Source organism: Salvia splendens, chromosome 5 (assembly GCF_004379255.2).
Source record: "Salvia splendens isolate huo1 chromosome 5, SspV2, whole genome shotgun sequence".
Taxonomy (NCBI): domain Eukaryota; kingdom Viridiplantae; phylum Streptophyta; class Magnoliopsida; order Lamiales; family Lamiaceae; genus Salvia; species Salvia splendens.
Window position 1 is genome coordinate 8,471,763 of NC_056036.1, and position 27,453 is coordinate 8,499,215.

A 27,453-nucleotide genomic window follows, 5' to 3' on the forward strand; every position below is an offset into this window, starting at 1 on the left:
ATTTTGTAAAAGTGGGGTTTGAGTTTTTGAAACTTTAGAGAAATTAATATTCAAATTATACACAAATTGTGAGGTAAGGAGTTTATTAAAGTTGTTAATTTTATATTCTATTTCTTGTTTTTGTAAAATTTTGATAGAATAGTTGCAAGCTAAAAAAGTTATAACAATGATTAGTTGCAAGCTAATATTTGTGATTGTCGTATAGAATACTGTTTATATTAGTGAGTGTTGATAGTATCTTTATATCTTATGGAGTTATGTATATAAACTAATATTGTACTTCTGTCGTTATTGCTTAGATTGACCGTAGAGGATAGAACGCTTCTTTAAAAAAAGCGTTGGGATGAATTTTCTTCTCCAAGTGAACCCATTGTTGAAGCAATGGAAAATCAGCTCCGAAGAGAAGTTGAGTTGAACTTGAATGATATTGTTGGTGATCCGGGAAACGCAAGCCAATTGAAGAGTTCGATGTTTCAATTCGACATAAAGTACGAAGAGAGTACTTGAATAAGGGCCCTTGTCAACCAATTGGACATAAATATGAAGAAAAGAAATATGGTAATCAAGAAAGAAGTTTTCAAAATATTTGGTTTAAAAGGTATACATGGTTAGAGTATAGTGTATCAAAGGATGCAACTTTTTGCTTTTGGTGCTACCTTTTCAAGAAATCAGATAAAGGAGGTTGACAATCAGATGGTGCTTTTACAACAACTGGAAAAATGCATTAGAAAGATTCAATTATCATGTTGGAGGCGTGAATAGTTGTCATAATAATGCTAGAATTCAGTTCGAAGCTTTTCAAGATCAAAGGAACGGTGTGGCAAGTATATTACAGTCAAATACCCGTGAGATGGAAGTTGCATATCGCATTCGGTTGACAGTCTCATTGAATGTGACTCGGTTTCTCTTAAAGTAAGGATTATCTTTTCGTGGACATGATGAGTCAAGCAGTTCTTCATCGAGGTAATTTTATTGAGTTGCTTCTATGGTTTAGTGAACTTAACGATGATGTATCCAAAACTTTGTTTGCAAATGCTCCTGCTAACAATCAAATGAATTCACCACGAATTCAAAAGGAATTAGCAAATGCTTGTGCTTCAGAGGTCACACTTGCCATAGTTAATGATATTGGAGATAAAGTTTTCACTCTTTTGGTTGATGAGGCTCGAGATGTTTCAATGAAGGAGCAGATGGGAGTTGTTTTAAGATATGTGAATAACGAAGGATATGTGATTGAGTGATTTATTGGAATCGTGCATGTAACTGACACTTCCTCTCATACTTTGAAATGTGCTATTGATGATTTATTGGTGAAGCATAATTTATCTCTATCTAAAGTGAGAGGGCAAGGATACGATGGAGATTCTAATATGAGGGGTTAGTTTAATGGATGGAAATCCTTAATATTGCAAGAAAATCCATATTCCATGTATATTCATTGTTTCCCTCATTAACTCCAATTAATTATTGTTGCGGTTGCCAAGGGTATTAGAGTTGTGAAGGATGTTTTTAGCTATGTCTCCATGATTGTGAATATGGTCGGGGCATCTTGTAAGAGAAAAGACCAACTTAGGCAGTTGCAACATGACAGATTAGTTGAACAACTTAATGATGGAGAAGTCATAAGTGGAATAAGTAAAAATCAAGAAACTAGTTTGGTTGTGGCTCACATTACTTGACATTGCTTCGTCTATGCTCTATGTGGTCTTCGGTTGAGAAAGTGTTGGAAGTTGTACGTGACGATGCTATTCTCCATGATAACCGAAGTACCACTGAAGGATTGATTGAAAGGATGGATAACTATGAGTTTGTTTTCACTTTGCATTTGATGAAACATTTATTGGGAATAACCAATGAATTATCCATTGCCTTGCAAAAGAAAGATCAAAATATTATTCAAGCCATATCATTTATCCAAAGTGTGAAACATCAGTTGCAAAGTTTTAGAGAGAATGGATGGGAAGACATACATGATCAAGCAACAAAGTTTTGTGAATTGCATAATATTTCACAAGTTGATATGGATGAAATTATACCACTCCGTGGTTATAAGAAGTATGGAGCAGAGTTGATCACGAATTTGCATCATTATCGTGTAGAGATTTTTAATCAGGTAGTATAATATTCATATTCATGTCTTCTATACACACACACACACATATCATAATTTATGTTATTGTGGTTGCAATGTCAAGGTGGTTGATTTAACTATACAAGAGATGGATAATCGATTTTCTGAAGCTAGCACCGAGTTGCTTGGATGCATATCATGTCAATATCATGTCTTGATCCAAGAAATTCTTTCTCTCGATTCAATGATGATCAAGTAATTCGTCTTGTACTTTATATCATGAGGACTTCTCTGCAAATGATTGTTCACGTCTTCTACTTCAACTTAGTAATTTTATTGCTAATGTACGATGTGATCCTCAATTTGCTGCCTTAAGCAACTTATGAGACGTTGCTACGTAAATGGTCAAAAGTGGTAAGCATTTGGTTTTTCCGTTGGTTTATCGGATTATTGAGTTAGCATTGGTTTTACCTATTGCTACTGTTTCTGTTGAGAGAACATTTTCTGCAATGAAGACTATCAAGACTAACTTGCGAAATCGGATGGGAGATGAGTGGATGAATGATAGTTTAATTGTGTACATTGAGAAGGACCTGTTTTCAACGATTGATAATGAAAAAATCTTGCAACGTTTTCAATCGATGAGAACACGTAGAATTCAGTTACCACCGCTTTAGACGTAAAACCGCAACTATGACATGTTATTTTTATTAGATATGTTTTGGACTACTTCGTATTAAATGTATATGCATTTTATAGTTTTTGCAGTTTTATATTGTATAATTATATATATATATATATATATATAGGGATGTATTCATTTCCTTTTCCTATATTTCCTCCTTTTTCCTTCTTAATATCAGCCATTAGATTAGAGAAATGGACGGTCAAGATCAACATTGGGTAATTAATCCCGTGTTGCATTATTTGTCCTATTTTGTGCATTATGAGGGTACAATAGTAATCTAATAATGGCTGGAAACCGCTACAAATAATGCACCACATGGTCACGAGTAATGCATATAATTGCCTATATAATGCACAATATGTGAACTGCAATGCATACGAACAAGATGTGCTGTGTTATGATGTTTGACACACGTTTCTTGTTTCCCCTAAGGGTTTAATAAACTTAGGGGCTAGGGTATAGTACGTAGACATGTATGTAATCTTCACATGGTAACGAGTAATGGATATAATTGACTATATAATGCACAATTTGTGAACTGCAATGCATACGAACAAGATGTGCTGTGTTATGATGTTTGACACACGTTTCTTGTTTCCCCTAAGGGTTTAATAAGCTTAGGGGCTAGGGTATAGTACGTACGCATTAATAATAAATTATAAAACGATACGAATAATTCACCAAATTGTCACGAGTAATGGATGTTATTAACTATATAATGCACAATATGTGAACTGCAATGCATACGGATAAGATGTACCATGTTATGATGTTTGACACACGTTTCTTGTTTCCCCTAAGGGTTTAATAAGCTTAGGGGCTAGGGTATAGTACGTAGACATTACTAAATGCACGTATGTAATCTTCAATCCGTTGATTAACCCATATACACAATACCTCTAATAATGCATAATATACTGAGATAATGACAATTAACAGCTACATAATGCACTACCTAAACCAAATAATGCACATACGTATATTCCAATAACAACAATTTGTTAGTAATGTCTACGTACTATACCCTAGCCCCTAAGCTTATTAAACCCTTAGGGGAAACAAGAAACGTGTGTCAAACATCATAACATGGTACATCTTATTCGTATGCATTGCAGTTCACATATTGTGCATTATATAGTTAATAACATCCATTACTCGTGATAATTTGATGAATTATTCGTATCGTTTTATAATTTGTTATTAATGCGTACGTACTATACCCTAGCCCCTAAGCTTATTAAGCCCTTAGGGGAAACAAGAAACGTGTGTCAAACATCATAACACATCACATCTTGTTCGTATGCATTGCAGTTCACAAATTGTGCATTATATAGTCAATTATATCCATTACTCGTTACCATGTGAAGATTACATACGTGTCTACGTACTATACCCTAGCCCCTATGCTTATTAAACCCTTAGGGGAAACAAGAAACGTGTGTCCAAACATCATAACATGGTACATCGTATTTGTATGCATTGCAGTTCACATATTGTGCATTATATAGTCAATTATATGCATTACTCGTGACCATGTGGTGCATTATTCGCAGATACCAAAATGTGGCAGTTACTTTTCCGTCAAATGTCAATAACAACCCTGTAATGCATACAACCACCTTCTATAATGCAACACGGAACCAGTTTTATAGAATCAATCTGATCCGTTGATGCCTTAGATCTAACGCGCAATATTAAGAAGGAAAAAGGATCTAAGATGTGAAAAGGAGAATAACGCTCCCCTATATATATATATTATGTTTGACCATGAAAAAATATACAGTAAAGTTCAGCCCTTACAGTCAATTTTTTCTGCGTCCGCCCCTGATAACAAGAAAGAAGAAAAGTAGACTATATATGATACATTGAATGAACAACATGTGCGTACTCCATCAACTACCTCATAATCCCAAACCTTTTGATTTTCTACACGGTAAATTTTGGCATTGAATAATTTTTCACCAATTTTATCAATCTATCAATTACTTGATCCCCAAAGTGTGTGGCACACATACAATACCATCATTATCATTTGTATACTTAATGCCGCCAAAGAGTCTCGGGTTTAAGTCTATAACCTTTAAAATTAAGTTCATTCATCAATTAAAAAAAAGAAATGATAAGGGTTAGACCAAGTCATTAAGTTGCTAATACAATAATACTAATAATCTTCATGAATTCCATCCTTGTTTTATATCCAAAGTCAGCGTCTTCCTCTCTCCCTCTCTGTCTAAAACAAAACCATTCTACCTATCTTCCGAGAGAGAAAGAGAGAGGTGCATGAGAAAGTAGGTGGCATATCTCCAAAGCATGTGTAGCAACTTCATCAAGATGATGGACAACTACGAAGGCGATTTATCCGACATAGTCCGAGCCGCCGCCCCAGAAACACGGTCACAAGAGGCGGGGGCCACCCCGGAGTGGCAATTTTCAAGAAATTCGATCAACTACTCTCCCGAATATTTCGGCGATCCATTCACCTACATCAAAGATCCTCTCAATCAAACCATAACCCCTCCAATTTCCGAGCACTTGTACAATTCGAGCATCGGAGGGGTGATCAGTTGCGATGGGGTGAAGAGACCCTCGAATATTTTCTCGAGGATGCTGCAGATATCTCCTAATGCGAAGCCATGTGAAAATCAAGACAAGAATCCTCCTATTTTAGTGTCTAATAATGGGGGTTTGATTTCGGGCAGTAGCTCTGCCTTGCAGATCTCGTCTCCGCCAAATACGGGCACCAAAAGAAGGTGCGACTTTTTTTTTAATTATTGAAATCATTATTATCAATAATAATTGAGATATTGAAATTTTGCATCTTTCATTAATTAGGTGTGAGGATTTTAGGGGAATCACATGCCCTAAATAGGGTTTTTTTATTATGTACTGTAGTTTAGTTGTTTCATTTGTTAAGATAATTAACAGAAAACCCTTAAAAATTTGATCTTTTCCCCCATAAATAGGTGTTTAATTAAGATAATGAATTGAAAACCCCATGCTACTGTTATTTGCACAAATGACTGTTTCTTGAAATCATATTCTCCATCATTTTTGGCCTTTTCTTATGCTTTCTTACATGGAAAGAAAAAGGCAGCGCAGAAACTGCAACTGATCAATTAGTTCTGAAAAAAACACTGAAATTTGTTATTGCAACAGTTCTACAAATCCAGACATGATAGTGGTATATTATAAGTTGAGTTCACTTTATGTCTTAAAAAGGGGCTGAATTTGATGGTATATAATTTAGGAAAAGTCAGGCGAAGAAAGTAGTTTGTATTCCGGCACCAGCACCTGCAAACAGCAGAGCTACCGGAGAAGTTGTGCCATCGGATCTTTGGGCATGGCGGAAGTATGGACAGAAGCCCATCAAGGGTTCACCTTATCCTAGGTAATCTTTCCTTGTTTTTTACAATCGGATTTTTCTATTGCATATCATCCATAAACATATGTCATCTGAAACTCGGATATTCAGTTGCATCATTTTTCATGTCTCTAAGAACTATATAGTCCTTTTTTATTTGTGGAAATTCATAGAATTTGCATGTGTTTCTTGACACATGTATTCCAATCATATCTATGTGTGTATATATATGCAATGTTGCATAGGAATGATAATGGTACATAATTTTCTTGTAGTGAATATCAAAATTAATACTAGAACGTACAATATTATAATGATAATGAAGGATTAACTATACAAAATATTACAAAATCTCTTAATTGATTTTTTTTATCTAGTATTAAATGAGAATGTTAGTAGCTCACCTAATATCCGATTGTGTGATACACATGTTTGATTGTGTTTAAATCCGAAATTCTAACTTTTTATAATATCTACAGAGGCTACTACAGATGTAGTAGCTCCAAGGGTTGTTCGGCGAGAAAGCAAGTCGAACGGAGCAGAACCGATCCGAACATGCTTGTGATCACATACACCTCCGAGCACAACCACCCGTGGCCAACACAGCGCAACGCCCTCGCCGGATCCACCCGTTCTCAGCCAGCCAAGGGCGTCAAAGAAGAGGCCGATCGCAAGGAAACCGCCTCACCGATCCAAACCAACTGCAAAGAAGAGGCCGATCATCGCTTCGAACCCCAGTTCGAACCGGACACCTACAAGCCAACTCAAGAGCAAGATAGCTTTTTTGCTGATTTGGGGGAAATTGGAGATGATCCCTTGAGCTTATTCGGACAAGGGTTTCCACCAGCAGATCATACTAATAATAATCATAGTGATTTGGATCCATTTAGTTTCTATGATTGGACAACAACAACAGCGGAGGACTCGAGCCCGAAATCTTGAAATGGTTCCTTCAATTATCTTTGTACAATAGTTTAGGGGTGTTTTATGAGGTTTGGCCATGCATGAGAAACTATTTATCTTTCTATTCATTTTTTATAATTAATTTCAACAACAAAAATCTCCTCTGGCTTTTTTTTATATTTATTTGGATTAATATTATTTTGTATCCTCAATTTCATTATTTTCCTGAAAAATGTTCTCAATTTATGATTTCTTTCCAGAAATTCTCAGTAAACATTTGATTTATAGAGTGACATAATTTGGGATGAAAAATGAGTCATATCGTAGGATTTAACCTAGAACATATCCACGTAGGTCCGGTATAATTAATATAACAATATGTCGAATTGAATCATTGTTCTATTGTCAAATTATATGCAAAGCTGAATGTTTAGGAAAAGGAAACATAAGTTACGAGCATTTTTTGCATTAGGAACTCAATAAATGAATTGGCTTTTATAATACTTCCTCTATAAATGAATTGGCTTTTATAATACTTCCTATATCTCATTAGAAATAAAATGTCACTATCTCTATTATTTCTTTTTTCTTATACTTTATTCTCTTTTCATCGATTTACAAAACAACACCGCATAAAATCTCCTCTCGAAAATCAAATGTTTCATATTTATTTTATTGAGCAGATGGTATTAGTTTTGGGTTAGAGAGGAGAAGAAGATTAGTTAATGTTTTATTTCTCGGAATATTGGTGGATGGGACAGAAAGGTGAGGAACAGATGGTTGGAATAGTTGAGACAAGTACCTTTTTCAGACACGAATGGAAAGCTCATAGAAGTGACTTGATGTGAGATGGGGACTCCCACTGCAATAAATCAGTCTTCATTTTTTATGATTTGCATTACTTTTTTTTAACTTCAATTTATAAATTACTGTACGTGACTTTTTATTGTTATTGAGGTGATATTAATTGTTGCGATGTGATTTAAAAGGATGGTCTTTGCTTCTGAGCCGGAGCCAGAAATTTGTAGGGATGAGACAAATTTATCTATAAAGAAAATTTAAAAGAAATAAATTATATGATAGGCAATATTTATATAGATGAGAAAATATGAGGTGGGGCAAATGTCCCTCCTAAGGTATGAATAGATCTGCCCCTGCTTTGCTTGCCTCCGCAAGACTTGTACTATCCATTTTCTTACCAACTAAAAAGAGGAAAAAATTAGAAGAATATGAGTCATAATTTTATGTAATACATAGTAATTTTATAAGTTAGAAGAACGTGAGTTTCTTTTATCAAAAATAGTGCCGTATGAGATTGTAGTATATCACATTTTGATTTAACGTAAGTTTTAAGATAGTAGCATCAAAAAAAGTGGTAGAAAAGAATGTGAATCGATTTTTATATATTTGTTCTTAAATAAATTCTACTCCATACAATGAGTCAGTGAAATGTGAAGTCCATTTTCAATAATATAGTAAATGTGAAATACTCCCTCCGATCCGTCCGTGAAATATTATCCATTTTTGCTATTTTGATCCGTCCGTGAAAAGTTGTCCACTTTGCTTTTTTATTATTTTTGGTAAATAGACTACACTTTTCACTAACTCTTTACACTCACATTCCTTAACAAAACTAATATATAAATGTGGGACCCTCATTCCACTAACTTTTCAACTTAGTTTTCTTTATATTTCTTAAAACCCGTGCCGAGTCAAATTTGGACAATATTTCATGGACGGAGGGAGTAAACAATTAATGGTAGACATCCCAAAATTGCATATATAACATATAATGGCGGGCATTGGAAATAAAAGTGAAATGAGACATTTAATAGTAGAAATCACAAAATAATAAATAAATTAATATTTAAAAAGATAATAGGGTAAGTGAAAGAGCACGTTTGTGTAGGTGTCGTTCAAACAAGGATGTATCCTACTGATCAGGATGAAACAATCCCCTGCTAAGCCTAAAACCTGGTATCAATAATTCCTCAACCCTCTTCTACTAGGTAGTATAGTGAAGGTAGGGGTCGAATCCCACAGAGATGGTGACGGTTGGAGTGATTGCGGTGATATTCTGGAAAGGTTTGGTTAGCTACCACGCTTGGGGTTGAGACTTATCTAGACTGGAATTTAAGGTGGTACTCTACTGACTAGGAGGTGGAAAAGGTGTGGACAGGCGGCTGTGTACGTGGAAAGTGGGGAACATGATTTTCAGGAAGTATATGGAAAGTGCTAGTTTACTATAAAAGGTTAAACAAAATATCAGAGGAAAAAAAGTAGTTAGGTGACTAGGCTGACAGATCTGTAGGGTACCAGCTGAAAAGGTAGAAAAAAGTAAAGGACAAAATCAAAAGTAACTAAAAAGTAGAAGTGGTCTCAAACTTGGATGTGGATGTTATCTTCTTCGACATGAATAAACTCAGATCAACAATCTCTGATTTCGTGGACGAGAAACACAGATTAACAAACTTCACAGCTCAGATCTACAATTAAAACTTCGAATCAAAAGATTGAACACTGAAACTGCAATTATGCTTACTGGTCAACATGCAAGGTGGCAGAATAACGTAAACTCGGATTTCACACTAAGACACTTCTGGAAAATAAATCTAAACAGACACTGAATTAACAAATCACAGATCGAAAAACTCCAAATGAAATCATGCTTCCAACACTTAGAAATTACTGAAACAACTAGATCTAAGCTACCTAGGCAGAATGAAGCAGAATTGAACAGAAAGAGATGCATAAAAACAACTTCATTGCATAAAACGTTTGGATCTCAACAAAACACTTCAAAGGATGATAAGTACTGAAAATGCAGCATATCCAACGATAGAAAACAAGTAAAGGTTAACTAAGAAAGCGAATAAAGACTGTTTTGCCACTCCGCGCGATGGAACTGCTACGGCTACGGAATAAACTGGCTGGAACGAGAGAATGGAACTCCGGCGAACTGATGATCTTCAAGTGACCATGGCTGTGGCAAGGAACGAGACTCTGGACTGGGCTGAAGGACTGAACTACCAAGAGAATTCTACCTAAGAGTGATGATGATGAAAGTTATCCGTCCCCCTCTCTCTCCAAGTGGCTTCCTTTTATAGGGAGGCTTACCCTTGATTTTAGGGTAAAACCTTGTGGCGAGATGACTTCTTTGCCCTTAATTGTGGTTGATCAGTCCCAGCTATCGTTCTTCTCCATGTCGAGCCATTTTTGCATGTATACTGGTCAGTACGTAATCGTTTTGACGCCTTTTTCACCTGAAGTATCTAAAGCTTTGCCTACTGGCTAGAACACTCAACCTGCACACTTTGAGCAACTGTTTTGCAGATATAATAAATTATGCACATCATACTGACCAGTAACCAAGGCCTAGAATACGACTTATCAAACTGCTCACACTTACCACATGCTTGTCCTCAAGCGTGAAGAACAAACAAAAAGAAGTAAGTCGAATTCTAGCCTGGTTAATCCCATGACCGACTCTATCCTACCCTAGACTCTAACTATGGCGCAAAGAAAAACACATAACAAAGACAAACACATAAAAGAAAACTAAAACACTTAGACACATTAACACAGTAATTGGGCTATATTTTCAACCATCCCTCCCCTCGGGATCAGGTGCAATCCGGCCTTAGACAGCCTTGAACTTCCGCCGCCCCCCCTTTCTTCCCAGTCAGTATATCCGCTCGTCAAGATTGCCTACACCTCTCGGCCAAACACTAGGTTCAATCAGTCACTCATACCTGACCAGGAATGTTAGGACTGCATTTTCTCAATATGCTCAACCACGATTGCTTCGGACTTAGATCTCACGTGCAGCTACTGAAGGGCTTAAAGGTTTGAAACGGGGCTATTGGTTTGTAATGTTTTAGGTGGATGTTCCTAAGGCTCTAGGTTCAAAATTTCTACTTTATTGAGGTGGGGGAACTGTGTGCACTTGGGCCTCTGGTTAGTTGCTTTTCTTGGCTGGCGCTTCTGGTTTTGATCTCCAACTGGTCAGTAGCTTCTTGTGGCTTCGCCACCCTTATGCCTTCTTCATTTTTTTTGTGTGACCAAGTTTTTCTGACCATTTTCCTTCATCTTTTCTCTTTTTTTTTTCCTTTATTTGTGGCTTCGCCACCCTTATTCCTTCTCTTTTATATATATTTTTTTGGGGCCTGGGATGACTCCCTGGTCGATTTTCTTCCTTGAGCCTTCAATCACTCTTGCCCAGTTTGATTCTGCTTCTTGTACACCTTTCTGGCCAGTGAATTTTACTCGTCTTATGCCTTGCACACACAGTCCCAGTAGCTTGGGGTGTATATCTGGGTAAGAAGGTTTGGAAAATGGGTTCTAAAGGTGGTTTTTTTTTTCGGGTGGGGTTTTCCTACTGCCTTCAGTGTTTGTTACCTGTGGTTACTTCGCCCTATGAAATTTGTGGCAGCCACTCTCTTCTTTTTAATATATGTGGAAAGTGGTTCCACTTAAAGCTTATAACTCACATTTTAAGAGGGCTGTTGTGTTTGGCTCTAAGTGTGGGCTTTTCTTTCATACTCACATCATCTATCCTGACTAGGAGGTACTAAGGGGGGTGGTTTCTGTTTTCAAGCATGTCTTATCTCCCTCAATTCCCCTCACCGTCAGCTCAAGACAGTTGAGTTTTAAACCCAATCAACACAACAATAATAATAAAAAAAACTAGACCTAACAAAACACTAACACAAGCACAAACACAGACTTCACATATACACATGTCATACTGGCCAGTGCAATCCCCCTCCCACTTCACACGTGTCTGCCCCAGATGAGGCTGTGAAGTGGAAAAAGGTAATGACCAGTATGGCCGACACACAGACATACCAAAACACAACAAAACATATTTATACTAAAAACTTCTCACACTTAGACTATACAATAGACTAAGTGGGAGGAGTTACAAATCAACAGAAACAACAAAAACAAAACAACTATATACATAACTCCTCACACTTAGACCATGCAATGGGCTAAGTGTGAGCCAACATGCTTTCGAAAAACAACAAACAAGAAAACACAGAAAACATGCGCCAAAAAAAACACAAATTACACTACCTAAACAACCATCAAAACACAAACAGAAATACGAAAAACTAAAAAAAATAGAAACATAAAAAAAAGAAAACTAACTGGTCAGTAAGGGGTGGTCTATCGGTGTCGCCTGCTCCTTCGCGGCGCAGGTGGTGCAGGTGGTTGTTCCCTATCAGTTCCGGTCTGGTCCTCATCAAACTCCGCCGGCTCCTCGGCATTCGCCGGCACCTCGGCCTCACCTTCTTCTGTCTCAGGTATCTGCTGTTCATCATTCCGTCCACCATGGCCACTTGGTCCAACATCTTCCTCTTGTTTTCCTTGTGCTAACACCATCAGTATCTCGTCTATCACGGACGCCATCCTGGTCATTTCTGCTATCATCCGGTGGTTTTCCTCTCCTAGCTTGGTTACTATCGTCTCCAAAGCCTCTTGCCTCTGATTCTGCCTCCTCTGTCCTGCAGACTCCTTCAAGATCCCTTCCATTACTGACGCTAACCGGGTCATTTCTGATCTCATCTGTTTGTTTTCCTCTGCTATTTCATCCACAGACTTTTCCATTCTTTCTTGCCTCTGATCGTGTGCCGGTGCTCCCTGAGCTGCCGCTACCCGAGCAGTGGGTAAAGCCTCCTATCCCATCGCATAGAAGTGTGGCACGCCTTGCCTCATGTATACCGCGTTCGTTCGGACGAACAAGGGGGTATCAAACAAACCTAGGGCGTCCACCATCGTCAAGGGGGATAAGTCTTCTCCCTCCGAGACGGTTATATTGTTCCTCACAAAAACTCCCAGGAAGTGGCAAAGGGAAAGATTCCGTGCGGGGTGGGTAGCGATGAGGTGGCACTAGTACGCTGTCCAGAACCCTAGGTGCAACTTCCTGCCCTTCTTAGCACACCACATGAAGTAAAACTCCGTCATTGATGTCCGTACTACAGAATTTGACTGTCCTAAAAGGTTGAAATCCAAGAAAAGTTGAACCAGGAGTAGGATTGGGTTATTGAAATGGATTGAGCGAGAGAGAGTGGATGCAAATTCTCCAGAGGCTGGGTGAGTTAACTCCTCCCCTGCTGCCTGGGGCTCAAATTCCACATGTCTGCGGGGAATTCCCCGCTCCCTACTTCTCCACTCAGGCCCTATGGCCTCCTCCAAACTGCACATCCCTAGACGCACGGTCCACTCAATCAGATTCATCCGTATCTCTCCGCCAAACAGTCTAAAACTGATACATTCTTCATCTAGATCAGTGGTGACCTTAAACCTAAAGGTCGTGAAAAACTCCTTCGCTAATCTAACCGGGACACTCGGATCTCCATTCTCCTACAACCATTCGAATCCTAACGCTTGCAAATAAGAGAGAAACTGCTCGCGGGCACCCAACTCATCTAAAGAAGGAATATGAAGTACCTTTCCGCTCTTCACTTGCTACTCCCTTCATCCTTGCTATCGAAAACTTTTTGTAGCTCCTTCGAATCGAAAAGCTTCATCTCCTCCGCTATCTCGTTAGTGAAGTCCACTATCCACCTCCGGTACCTTAATCTCTCTACTGGTGGGTGGACTAACTCCTGATGATCATCCAGAAGCTGTTGTTCGGCGTACTCCTCATCCTCCAAAGAGATATCGCTGTCGGAGGCTGATTCCTCGCTGGCAGCGTATTCGCTATCACTTTGTTCCCTTCGGTGTTCCTGGACTCGCTGAACTGACTCAGTAATGACTATGCCAGTGTTCACTATACGTGGTTTCTTGTTTTTTTTTTTTTTTAAATTAACTTCATATATTTATATCATATATATGAAGGAGGAAATTACAAATCAACTCCTATAACAAGGAGGAAAGACAAATTACGCCACCTAGGGTTCGAACTCGAGACCTCCAGAATGGACGCGGTATCCAGCACCCTTTACCGCTAGGCCAAGGGGCTTCTTGTTGCTGGGCTTCTTCTTCATAGGGGCCTTCCCCTTTCGTTTTCTCTCTTCACGGTATCTAACTTCCTCTCCGTCATCCTTGTCTTTCTCTTCTTCGGGTTCCTTCTCAGCTTGTGTCGAAAGTGGATCCTGGGCAGTAGGGCTGGTCTCCTTGTGGCCTACTGACCTGGATGCGAGGTCTAGACCCTCAGCCATCCCGTCAGCCTCTTCACCTTGGCCACTCAGTGTTGGAGAGACCGCTCCGGTTTCCATTGCAGTATCCTCTAGGTCAGTAACAGGTACAGACTTCTCCCCAGGTTTTGTGGGAGTGGTCCTCTCTTCTTCACTCAAGATCTCCACGGGATTTGCCTCTGTGTTCGGCTTCGCCTTACTAGCTGCCCACTTCCCTAAGCGTCGTTGAGATACCCTTTGCGGCTTTGGCTGTCTAGCTTTAGGTTCGCCCTTCAACACCAACTTCCTCTTGACGGCCTTCGGTTTTGTCACCGGAGGTGCCACTGGGTTGGGTACTTCTGGTCTTGCTTTTGTTTCTTTTGCTTTCGTTTCCTATGCTTCAATAGATGTATCACCCCTCTCTGCTTCTGGCTGGGGTGATTCCGGCATAATCTCTTCTTCCCTAGCTTGGCTTTCCGAGCGGTTTCCTTCTTCGGCTTCTTCACTTTCTCCTATTGCTCGTGATGCGAGGTCTAGCCCCTCAGCCACCACGGCAGTGTCATCTTCCATTCGATTGACATCATCTAAAATAGCCAGAAATTCCTCATCGGTCATTAGGCCCTGCTTCTTGGCTGATTCGTTCAGATCTATCTCCTCCCTCGCCACTTTTCGGAGAACGACTCCCGCCGTCAGTGTTTTCTCTGACTCAACTGCTCCCTGTAGGCTCCCCTATTCCTGACCTTTCCTCACTTCACGTTCTTCCGAGTCGGAATCGTAATGAGCTGAAATGGGGTCAATCTTCATTGAATCACTGTGTTGTGGAGTTTCTGAGGGTTCCGAGGACGTAGGTGGTGGGGTAGTCGATGGAGCTTCTCTTTCTGGTGGAATTCCGGAGGAAGTCGCAATGGGGGTGGGGAGTGTTGCTGTAGATGGCACAATCGGTTCCGAAGGATTTTCTCCCATTACTCTCTCTTGTCCCCCGATTTGACCCAAACCGGCCAGCGCCGCTGACCAATCCCTATTGGGGTCCTGCTGTCGAAGAAACGCCGCCATTGCTTCCAAGGAGACCATTGTTGGAGCTTGAGGAGCCGGCTCCGATGGTTGCGGTTGCGGTTGCGGTTGTGGGCTCGGCGGCCGTTCTTCCCGCGGCGGTGGTGATTCTGGTTTTTCTTCCCTGCGGTTTGAAGCGGGTTTGATTTTTGTTGCGAATGCTTTCCTTCCCATGGCTTAGATCTGTGAAATTCTGGGTATGAAGTGGGGGTTGGAGTTTGTGGGGTGATGGTGGAAATTTTGCAGTGAGAAAAATTGCAGAGTGAAATTGTGAAGTGAAAATGGGGGAGACGGCTGGTTATGGGTTGGAATAGGGCAGTTGTGGGTTTGCAACCGATTATAGGCGAATCCAAACCGCGTCGTTTCGAGGGAGAGGCGGTTGAGAATACTGACTCCTGATTGGTCGGCGTGTCCACTCTCTCTGCTCACGCGCCCCTTCCAGCCGCTGTCACCCTGCAAAAGCTGCAGAAAGTCCACAAATTCAAATTCGTCCCTTAATGATTTCCCCCTATATTTCCTAGATTAGAAATAAAGTAAAAAGGACACTTAAATAAAATAGGAGTTTAACCAAAATGGTATTTTGATGGTCAGTACGTACTCCCAATTAATATTTGAGGTCCGAAAAATATTTTTGGTTTTTCTTAAAACTAACTAGCATGCAAAGGTTCAAATTAATTAACTACCAAATATGTACCATATTTACATCTTCTTTAGGAGAATTGGAATTCTACTTAGCCAGCATATGCAAGTTACGCTGAAAAGAGCTAGCTCAGTGGAATTCCATTCCCTATCCTACCGGTCAGTATGAACCCTGAGTGTGTGGTCGCAGTGGAATCTCATCCACCACAGCCACGTCACTGTTGTCCCTAAACACTTTTAGCCTATGCCCATTCACAATAAAAGGTTCAGAGTTAGGAAGACTCCCTGAAATTTCTACTGCTCCATTGGAACGGAGTGGGGTGATGACATAAGGCCCTGTCCATTTCGATTTGAGTTTCCCAGGCATGAGCTTCAGTCTCGACTGGAAGAGTAGTACTTTCTGCTCAACATGGAGATCCTTGGTCCTCAGATTCATGTCGTGCCATAGTTTGGTTCGCTCCTTGTACCACATGGCTGAGTCAAACGACTCCAATCTAAGTTCCTCAAGCTGATGCAACTGCAGCTTCCTTTCCTCTTCACAGGCTGTAGCATCCATATTCACTTGTTGTACTGCCCAGTATGCCCGGTGTTCAATTCCCACCGGTAAGTGGCCATCTTTCCAAAAACAATCCGGTACGGGGACATCCCTATGGGGGTCTTGTAGGCTGTCCGATATGCCCATAAAGCATCTTCTAACCTTACACTCCAGTCCTTCCTAGAAGGATTGACAGTCTTCTCCAAAATCTTCTTTATCCCGCGGTTAGAAATCTCCGCTTGACCGTTTGCTTGTGGATGGTAGGGGCTTGATAGTCTGTGTTGCACACCATATTTTTTCATTAAGGATTTAATTGTGCGATTACAGAAGTGTGTACCTTGATCCGATATGATCGCCCTCGGAACTCTGAATCGACTGAAAATGTTACTTTTGAGGAACTTGGCCACCTCCTTTGCTTCACACGTGCTTGTGGCCTTGGCTTCTACCTATTTGGAGACGTAATCCACTACAACCAGGATATACAAATTGCCATAGGACGAAGGAAACGGACCCATGAAGTCCATTCCCCAAATGTCGAACAATTCACATACAATTACCGGAACTTGGGGCATCTCATCTTTCGCTGATACCCCACCGATCAGTTGACAGCGCTCACAAGTTCTGCAGAACTCGTACGCATCCTTGTTGAGCGTTGGCCAATAAAAGCCGCTATCCAGAATCTTCCTTGCCGTCTTCTTGGATCCGAAATGTCCTCCACATGCTAACGAGTGGCAATGGATCAGAACGTCCCTTTGCTCCCAGTCAGGAACGCACCTCCTTATCACTTGATCGGATCCCACTCTCCACAGATATGGGTCGTCCCACAAGTAGTATTTTGCTTCACTCTTGATCTTCATTCTTAGGGCCTTGGTAATACTCGGCACTTCAGGAAGTTCTCCAGTCACCAGGTAGTTGGCTGGAAGTCTGCATACCATGGTTCTTGCCCTACCTTCTCCTTTCCTTTTCCTGTATCATACTGGCCAGTAAGCTTCATCACTCCTTCCTAGTCAATCTTCCTGACCTCAAAAATTACCTCACACAAATGCTCTTCTGGAAACTTGTCGTGCACCTCTTCGCTGTTTCCATCTTGCACTATTCTACTCAAATGGTCCGCCACCTTGTTCTCGACTCCTCTCTTATCTTCCACCGCCCAATCAAATTCTTGTAACAAGAGGACCGATCGGATCAAGCAGGGTTTGGATTCCTTCTTGGCAATCAGATACTTAATCGCTGCATGGTCAGTATAAACGATGACCTTGGATCCCAACAAATATGGCCGGAACTTTTCGAAAGAATACACCACTGCCAGCATCTCTTTTTCAGTGGTATCGTAATTCCGCTGGGCTTGATTTAGTGTCTTAGATGCATAAAAAATTACGTACCTCTTCCCATCGATCTTCTGACCCAGTACGGCTCCACTGCATAGTCGCTGGCGTCGCACATCACTTCGAAAGGGTAGTCCTAGTCAGGAGCCCGTATGATAGGTGCGGATATCAGCTTTTCCTTGAGAAGGTTGAAAGCGGCCTTCCATTGCTCATCAAAGACGAACTCCACTTCATGCCAAAGAAGTCGGGTAAGGGGTTGGGCAATCTTGGAGAAATCCTTGATGAATCTTCGATAAAACCCGGCGTGCCATAGAAAACCCCTTATCCTCTTATGATCAGTAGGGAACGGTAATTTGGATATAACATCCACCTTGGCTTGATCCACCTGGATTCCTCTCTCTGAAACCACGTGTCCTAGAACAATCCCCTCAGTGACCATAAAATGACACTTCTCAAAATTCAAAACCAGACTTTTTGTTTGACACCTTTCTAGAACTATGTCCAAATGATGAAGGCAAGAGTCGAAAGAGTCTCCGTAGACCGTGAAGTCATCCATGAATATCTCTATGCAGTCCTCAATCAAATCGGAGAATATGCTCATCATACATCATTGAAACGTACCTGGAGCGTTACATAGGCCAAAAGGCATGCGCCTGTATGCATAGGTTCCGAATGGGCAAGTGAAAGTGGTCTTATCCTGGTCTTCAAGATCCACGTAAATTTGGAAGTATCCGCTGTACCCATCTAGAAAGCAAAAGTATTTCTTCCCAGCCAATCTCTCCAACATTTGGTCGATGAAAGGCAAAGGGAAATGGTCCTTCCTCGTTGCATTGTTCAGCTTTTGGTAATCGATGCACATTCGCCAACCCGTGACTAGCCTCGTTGGGATCAGCTCATTCCTCTCATTTTGAATGACTTGGATTCCCGACTTCTTTGGGACCATGTGGATCGGGCTGACCCATTCGCTGTCCGGCACTGAATAGATAATCCCTAGCGACAACAATTTCAAGATCTCCTTCAATATTTCTTCTCGCATGTTGGGGTTTACCTTTCTTTGGTCATCTCGATGTGCCTTTGCTCCCTCTTCCAGCCTAATGTGGTGCATGCAGACGTCGGGGCTTATTCCCACTAAATCTGTAAGGCTCCATCCAATTGCCTTCTTGTTCTTGCTCAGCACAGTCAGTAGCCTCGCCTCTTGTTCCTTTGTAAGGCTGCTGCTGATGATCACTGGATATTAGTTCTCCTCTCCGAGGAAGGCATACTTCAAATTCGATGGCAATTTATTCAGCTTAACTTGGGGTGGAAGTGTGTCTTCGGGTAGAGGGTTTTTTTCATCTTCTCCTTCTTTTCCTAATTCTCCCCCTGGGGGTTCATCTATACTGACTGATAGCTTGGCCCATGCGGCTCCAATAAATTCCGATTTCTGGCAGAAGTCTTTAATTGCTCCCTCTATCACTTCATCGGTCAACCCTTGGCTACTGATCAGATCACACCATACAGCGGCTTCTACGTCAGCTTGCTCATACACATCCAAAGCTTGGAGTTTCTCCTGCAATAGTTCGGTCTCAAGAAAATCTTGGACTAAGGGGTCAATCACATCAACATATCATACATTTTCAGAATCAATAGGCTTCTTCATGGCCTCATTGATATCAAAAGTAAACTTCTCCCCATGAAAATCAATGCAAATTATTCCCTCAGCCATGTCTACTATTGTCTTGTCCGTCCTAAAAAATGGCCTTCCTAACAATATGCCACTAGATTCCCTAGCCTCGGACTCACTCATTTTGATCACATAAAAGTCAGCAGGGTAGGTAAAATCATGCACTCTGACTAACACATTTTCTAAAACACCCTCAGGACTTATGCATGACCTATCAGCCAGTTGGATCAACACCCTAGTACTCGACAATCTAACTCCCTTCAATCGGTTATAGATTGACAAAGGCATGACATTAATAGAAGCTCCAAGATCAACATTGCATGCTCGACTTTCACATCTCCTATAGTTATAGGCAAAGTGAACATACCTGGATCGGCCCTCTTGGGCGGTAGCTTCTCCTACACAATTGCAGACGCGATCCCTTCTACCATAATCTTCTCATCCTCCTGGACTTTCCCGGCTATGAATTCCTTAATGAATTTCCCAAGTGGGGGTAGCTTCACGGCTTGGAGGAATGGTATGGTGACATCCAATTTCCCAAAAATCGACAAGTAGTCCACCGGGTTCTCCTTCTTTCTTTTTGTAACAAAGCGGAAAGGGAATGGTTTCTTCCCATTTTTCTCCTCTACCAGTCCCTCAGCAACCTTCTTGGAATCCTCCTTGGGCAAATTCTGGGTCTGAGCCTCCGTTCTGGATTCTACCTCTTGATGGGGTTCCTTCCTGACCAGTACGTTCTCGGGTTCACCTCCTCCACATGGCGTCTCCCCCACGAAAAATGGGTCCTGCATCCGAGGCATGGATCTCTTAAGCCCTTCCACTGAGATGGTGTCACCCCTATCTTCGTTCCACTCGGCTCTCCACTTGGTTGTTTCGGTCGAGGTCCATCATAAGTAGTTCCTGACCTCAATGTAACCTTACTCACATTCGCCTTTTCGGGTATTTGGACTGTAGACGGGAGTTTCCCTGCATTTCCTCTTATTTCACCTATCGAACTGGCCAGTTGGGCCAACTGCCTATTCATCATATCCATGTTCACTTTATGTTCCTTCTGGGCATTTTGCATCCCCTGCACTTCTTCGTTGTGGGATTGCAACTCGCCCTTGATACCTTGCTGCGACGCGAGCAATTCTCCCATCATGTCCTCCATGGACCTCCTTGACTTGTTAGGGTATTGTGACTGATTTGGGCCTTGGTGCTGGTTATACTGGGAACTTTGGTTGGGCTGGAAATTTTGGAAGTTTTGCTGGTTCTGGTTAGGTGGGTATTGGTTATACTGGCCTGGAGGGTTATACTAGTCTTGGTGATATTGATTCTGATTTTGGTTTTTTAACTGATTTTGGTTCTGATGGTGTTGGGGTGCTTGATTCGGTTGATTTTGGTAATTTTGGAAGTTTCTCTGGTGGGGTGGTACATAAACAGGGTTTTGGTTCTTGTTTGGTGGGTGTTGACTTTGGGATTGTTGGTTCCTTCCTGACCAGTTGAACTGGTGGTCCGGGTTTGCTAGCCCACAGTTGGGGTTTTGGTTCGAGTGGGGGTTATATTGGTTCTGACCTTGACCTTGGTTTTGATTTTGGTTCCCATCTCCCCATCGAAAATTTGGGTGATCCCTCCATGGTGCGTCCCGTTGTCTCCCTTGGATCCAGTGCCCACTAGAATTGTAGTACCCGGCAGCATTGACTTGCTCCATACTGACCAAGTCGTTTAGCTGATCATAGCTCGGTCCTTGGTTTCCCTGTTCTGCACCCTTGTAGTTCCCAACTAGGGAAGTCGGCGGTGTATTCTTCTCGATTGCACTCAGGAGTGACTTCTTCAGCTCATCCATATTCAAATCCATCTTCTGTTCAAGCTTCTGCTCCTGATCAGTAGACGAGGCACTTGCAACCCTTTCTCGGTTGTATCCATCCCTTAAATGGTCATACTCCTTCTTCGCACTCAGTAGCTTCCTTAGGACCCTCTTTGCTTCACTGACCCGTAGCTGCGTGAAGCTTCCTCCCGACGACGAATTGGCCAGTTCCTTGGTTGTTATGTTCATCCCCTCATAGAAGGTATGATGTATCTCAATGTCTGCCATGCGATGATTGGGACATGCATCTAAAAGGCCCATATACCTCGCCCAATAATCGCTCAAGGGTTCATCGTACCCTTGCTTCACACTAGTTATTTCCCTCTTCAGCGCACTTGTCTTGGATGACGGGAAAAACTCGCCTAGGAATACTGACTTGAAATCGGCCCAACTCTCAATGGAGTCAGGGGGCAGGCGCATGAACCAGGTGTTTGCCTCCCCTTTCAAAACGAACGGAAAAGCCTTCAATCTGTAATCATCCTCGGTCGCCCCTGCTGGCCTCCTCTGCGCCCTACAAATCTTACAAAACTCATGATGGAACTTGTAAGGCCCTTCGTAACTCTTCCCGCAGTATGTAGGCAGAATTGCGATCACATGAGACTTCACATCACAGGCAGTTTGCCCTGGGGTCACAACTATGGCTTGAGGTGGTTCTTCTTCGGTATGTGCGTCCCGATCTCAGGATCTTCTTCTCCTTGAGCGGCCATCCTTCTCGGGTTTCCCTCTATCCTTGGTATCTCTTCCGGTATTGGTCCTTCTATGGTGTATTGCTCCTCGTCACTACTCGAACCTAAGTCAGACAAAGCCGTCGACAAGCCGGATCGAGTGGTTACGAGTATAGATCCTCGCTGAAGTATCTTCGGCCTCCACTGGTCAGGAGCCGAGCTGCTGCTCATAAACTGAAACGAAAAGAAAAGAGAAAAATTATGAACAGTATATACGCCAAAATATCATTCTCAATAACAGCTAATAATGCCATTCATCCCCGGCAACGGCGCCATTTGAAAGAGCAGGTTTGCGTAGGTGTCGTTCAAACAAGGATGTATCCTACTGATCAGGATGAAACAATCCCCTGCTAAGCCTAAAACCTGGTATCAATAATGCCTCAACCCTCTTCTACTGGGTAGTATAGTGAAGGTAGGGGTCGAATCCCACAGAGATGGTGACGGTTGGAGTGATTGCGGTGATATTCTGGAAAGGTTTGGTTAGCTACCACGCTTGGGGTTGAGACTTATCTAGACTGGAATTTAGGTGGTACTCTACTGACTAGGAGGTGGGAAAGGTGTGGACAGGTGGCTGTGTACGTGGAAAGTGGGGAACATGGTTTTCAGGAAGTATATGGAAAGTGCTAGTTTACTATAAAAGGTTAAACAAAATATCAGAGGAAAAAATGTAGTTAGGTGACTAGGCTGACAGATCTGTAGGGTACCAACTGAAAAGGTAGAAAAAAGTAAAGGACAAAAGCAAAAGTAACTAAAAAGTAGAAGTGGTCCCAAACTTGGATGTGGATGTTATCTTCTTCGACATGAATAAACTCAGATCAACAATCTCAGATTTCATGGACGAGAAACACAGATTAACAAACTTCACAGCTCAGATCTACAATTAAAACTTCGAATCAAAAGATTGAACACTGAAACTGCAATTTTGCTTACTGGTCAACATGCAAGGTGGCAGAATAACGTAAACTCGGATTTCACACTAAGACACTACTGGAAAATAAATCTAAACAGCCACTGAACTAACAAATCACAGATCGAACAACTCCAAATGAAATCATGCTTCCAACACTTAGAAATTACTGAAACAACTAGATCTAAGCTACCTAGGCAGAATGAAACAGAATTGAACAGAAAGAGATGCATAAAAACAACTTCATTGCATAAAACGTTTGGATCTCAACAAAACACTTCAAAGGACGATAAGTACTGAAAATGCAGCATATCCAACGATAGAAAACAAGTAAAGGTTAACTAAGAAAGCGAATAAAGACTGTTTTGCCACTCCGCGCGATGGAACTGCTACGGCTACGGAATAAACTGGCTGGAACGAGAGAATGGAACTCCAGCAAACTGATGATCTTCAAGTGACCATGGCTGTGGCGAGGAACGAGACTCTGGACTGGGCTGAAGGACTGAACTACCTAAGAGTGATGATGATGAAAATTATCCGTCCCCCTCTCTCTCCAAGTGGCTTCCTTTTATAGGGAGGCTTACCCTTGTTTTAGGGTAAAACCTTGTGGCGAGATGACTTCTTTGCCCTTAACTGTGGTTGATCAGTCCCATCTATCATTCTTCTCCATCTCGAGCCATTTTTGCATGTATACTGGTCAGTACGTAATCGTTCTGACGCCCTTTTCACCTGAAGTATCTGAAGCTTTGCCTACTGGCTAGAACACTCAACATGCACACTTTGAGCAACTGTTTTGCAGATATAATCAATTATGCACATCATACTGACCAGTAACCAAGGCCTAGAATACGACTTATCAGTAAGAAAGAGAGAGAAATAGGGTAAAGTAGGAGTATGAGAAAGAACAAAGTTTTTGAAAGAAAATGGAGTAAGTAGCTTAGGACGATCCATAATAGAATATGGAGCAAGCTAGTAGCTGGTATGGAGGGAGTATGTAAGTTCATATAAATCATATCGAAAATTTTGGTAGGATTAACAATTATTCCTTTTTCTTATAAAAAACTTTTATACACGGGTATGATCAATTTCACTAACAATAACGTACCACCTTTTGATGTGTTGTAAGACCATCCACAATAACCGCCCAGCCGAGCGCCGGCGCTGGGCGGTTCGCTGGGCGGTCTATTGCAGCCGCCCAGCCGCTGACTGGAGAGAGAAACCGCGCAGCACTGGGCGGTGGCGTGGCGCTGGGCGGTCGGCTGGGCGGTCCTTTCGGCGCTATTGCAGCTCCCGGATCGCCCAGCGCACCGCCCAGCGCGAAAATTAATTTTTTTTTTCCGAAACACTATATATACGCGCTTTGCTCGTCATTTTCATTCGCACCACTTGTTTTAACGAGTACTCTCTCTATCTCTCTTTTTTATTAATGTATTTTTTTTAAATTAATGTACTTTTTTTAAATTATTGTACTTTTTTAAATTTTAATAGTATTATTAAACTTTTCCCGTATATGTCTCGTAAATTAAATTTCGTATATTGTGTGATTGTTAATTATGTCATTTTATATAATTGTTATTAGTGATATGGCTATTGATGTGGCTGGGCTATTTATGATGTGGCTAGGCTATGGCTGGGCTATTTATGATGTGGCAGGAGGATTTTTAGTGCTGATGATGTGGCAGTGGCTGGGCTATGGCTGGGCTATTGCTGGGCTATTCCTATTGTGGATGGCCTAATGGAATTTAGTATACTAAAATTTTACTGACAGATTTTGGTAAACTATATTATAATAGTGTCACTTAATATTATGCTATAAATATATTCAATAAAATATATCAATATTTCATATATATAAATATATTCGGTATTTACAGTGTAGTTACTGTTTTTAAGGTATATACTAATGTCGATACACGCTGAAATTTAGGTATATTGTGTTGTACTACAACAACATAAAAATCATACCATTATTATATCAAAATAATTTGATAAAACATCACACAAGGGGAAAAATCATATTATACCAAAAATTCAATATGGAATATTTTTTTATTACAATAAATTTGATACACCGATGTTTCGGTATTTTTAGCCACCACTTGACACATTTTATATCACCGTTAACTCCGATAAAAGAAACAATCACACATACATCCTTTTTTGAATTGTCTAGATGGTAAAAAACTTATATGTAGAAATAAATAATTAGGATTAAAAAAAAAGATACTCCATTATTAAAAAAACTAGGTTAAAGTGGAAGCGCTCATTCATTGGATGAGATGCTGTGTAATTATGCGTCCATGTGTATGTTGAGTTTTTTTATTCTTCTTTTAATTGTGTAATGATATAATTTTTGTAATTGTGTGATGAGGTTTCCTTGTGCGCATTTGAGAAGTTTTTATTGGAGAAACTGTTTGTGATGGGAAATAAATCTAACATAAAGTTTTTCCATTTAACTAAATTTAAGGCTTTTAGAAGTTGTGCCAAATTATTTACATCGATACATGGACTACAATAATACTAGATGTCTTTTGCAATGATTTCGTGACTCGTGTTACACATACACCTCTACCCCTTTACAAAACCATTTTAACTACCAGTACTATATACATGAGGAATTGAGAATTCAAAAATTGCTCTGTTCTTGCATTTCATGTGTCACAATAATTAATATATGTATCTTGTTAATAATGGGTTATAGTTGTATGATCTACCTATATAGGAGTATTTACTTGAGAAAACTATAATTTACATAAAATAGTTAAGACACTACAATCATCGGAGTATACTACGTACTACCAAAAGAAGTTAAAAAGCCAACCTCATTAAATACTAATCATAATCAAACACAAAACCTAATTTAGGAAACTCCTTAAGATTTGCACGTCCAATCTGAGCTACAAGCCAAATGTACATGAAAGTTAAATTTGGGACCTACATACCTAATCTCTAATCTCATAAATTTAATTTAAAATACAAAAAATTATAATTAATTTAAAAACAAAAAAAATAATCGAACTGATGACCCACCCCAACAGAGTGTCCCTCTCGCACTTGAACTCGTGCTCCTAAAACATCTTTTCAAACATCAACAGATTAGACACCTAAATTATTAGCAACAATTATCTTTTCGTCTATTTAAATTATTTTTTACTACCAGTCGGCGTAGCATGATAATGAATTTATTATTTTATACAATTAACCGCCATTTGGGGGTTGTTATTAAGCAATAATGACTATAAGTATTACTATTATATCATAGTGAAATTGTCAACTGAATCTCACTTGCATAATATTGTACGTATCACATATATGAAGAAGAAGAAGAAGAACGTTTTTTCTTGCCTTTCTCTCCAATAAAATATCCAAGTTATACTGTATATTTTAGATCATAAACATCAAGTCCTAGAGTTCAATTTTAAAACTTACCATCTCCCCAATCAAATAATTAGGAAACCTTGATTTTGAATTTAAATTTGAAATGATATGCAATTGACCAAAAGTATATTTAATTATTGACACGAAAATTTTCTATTTTTTTATTGTAACCTTTCATTACCCTTGAAACACGCCCGTAAAATTTTGTTATATTTAAAGTCTAACCATTACCAGAAGTCTTATATAGTTGTGAGATTACCAAAAATTAAAACCTATTACTCCATATAAATAGACCTTAATTGATAGGAGTAGACGAGTAGTGGTAACTGATAAGATTAGATTGAGATTCTTGAATGATGATCTGACTGAGTTAATTGAAAAGAAAATACATTGAGATTTGATTTCTTTTGCAAGATTCATTTAATTTTGATTTGAGTTGATAGTAATGTAAAGTGGGTTCAACTTTCAAATCAAATTTCTTGTCAGTGTGGAAACATCCCATCAAGATAAGGTTATTCAATTCCATCCCATCAAGGGTTCAAAATGCTTGCATGCCTAATTAATTTTTTTTCAAGCCAACGATCACAATTAGGCAAGAATAAATAGTCAAGAATGAATTAGCTAGATTTCAACCAGCTACTAGTATTACTTATCCTAAAATACCCAAAGCTGTACAAACCTATTTCCACAAGTTCATTGATATTTCAAAGTAGAGGGGAGTATATGATTTTCAAATAATTGATAAGAGTATTTGAAAGGGGTGATTCTACCTAATGATTTTTTATTACTAGTATGTTTTATTTTATTTTAGTTCTTTTGTAGGTTGTGGGTTAAGGTGGGTGGGGTTTGAGGGGCTACATTTTTTCCCATCCACATGAAATAAGAGAAACCCTTGTGTTTTTTTTGAATGAATAGGTCAAGAGATAATAGTACTATCTTTAAAAACCGATTTAATTACATGTTTAAATGTAGAACAATTTTGATGAGATGGGTTGCAATAATTAAGCCCATTTACAGATTTGCCAGCATTTCAAAATTAAAGCCCAAATGCTTACGGGCTGAACAATATGATTGAGCATATTACTTATATATTGTATTTGTGACGTACATAGATAGGGTTAATTAATTAATAAAACAAATTATAATTATCTACAATACTCGTGAGGTTATTGGAAAAACACATTTTGACCTAGCTAGTACATAAACAAATGAAAGTTTTCATAACAAAAAGAAATGAATAA

At 40.1% G+C, this 27,453-nt stretch overlaps 1 protein-coding gene across 1 annotated transcript; it reads left to right on the forward strand.

Moving 5' to 3' along the window:
• The first annotated feature begins 4,962 nt into the window (after positions 1 to 4,962).
• On the forward strand, positions 4,963 to 7,202 carry LOC121802960 (probable WRKY transcription factor 14). The gene is made up of 3 exons (XM_042202655.1): positions 4,963 to 5,509; positions 6,007 to 6,147; positions 6,600 to 7,202. The coding sequence occupies exons 1-3, from the start codon at positions 5,070 to 5,072 to the stop codon at positions 7,060 to 7,062; spliced, it is 1,044 nt and encodes a 347-aa protein (XP_042058589.1). The 5' UTR covers positions 4,963 to 5,069; the 3' UTR covers positions 7,063 to 7,202.
• The last annotated feature ends 20,251 nt before the right edge of the window (positions 7,203 to 27,453 follow it).

Coding starts and splice junctions, on each gene's coding strand:
- LOC121802960 (XM_042202655.1), top strand. CDS start 5,070: ATGTGTAGCAACTTCATCAAGATGATGGACAACTACGAAGGCGATTTA. Junction 5,510..6,006: donor AATACGGGCACCAAAAGAAG/GTGCGACTTTTT, acceptor TATATAATTTAG/GAAAAGTCAGGCGAAGAAAG. Junction 6,148..6,599: donor AAGGGTTCACCTTATCCTAG/GTAATCTTTCCT, acceptor TAATATCTACAG/AGGCTACTACAGATGTAGTA.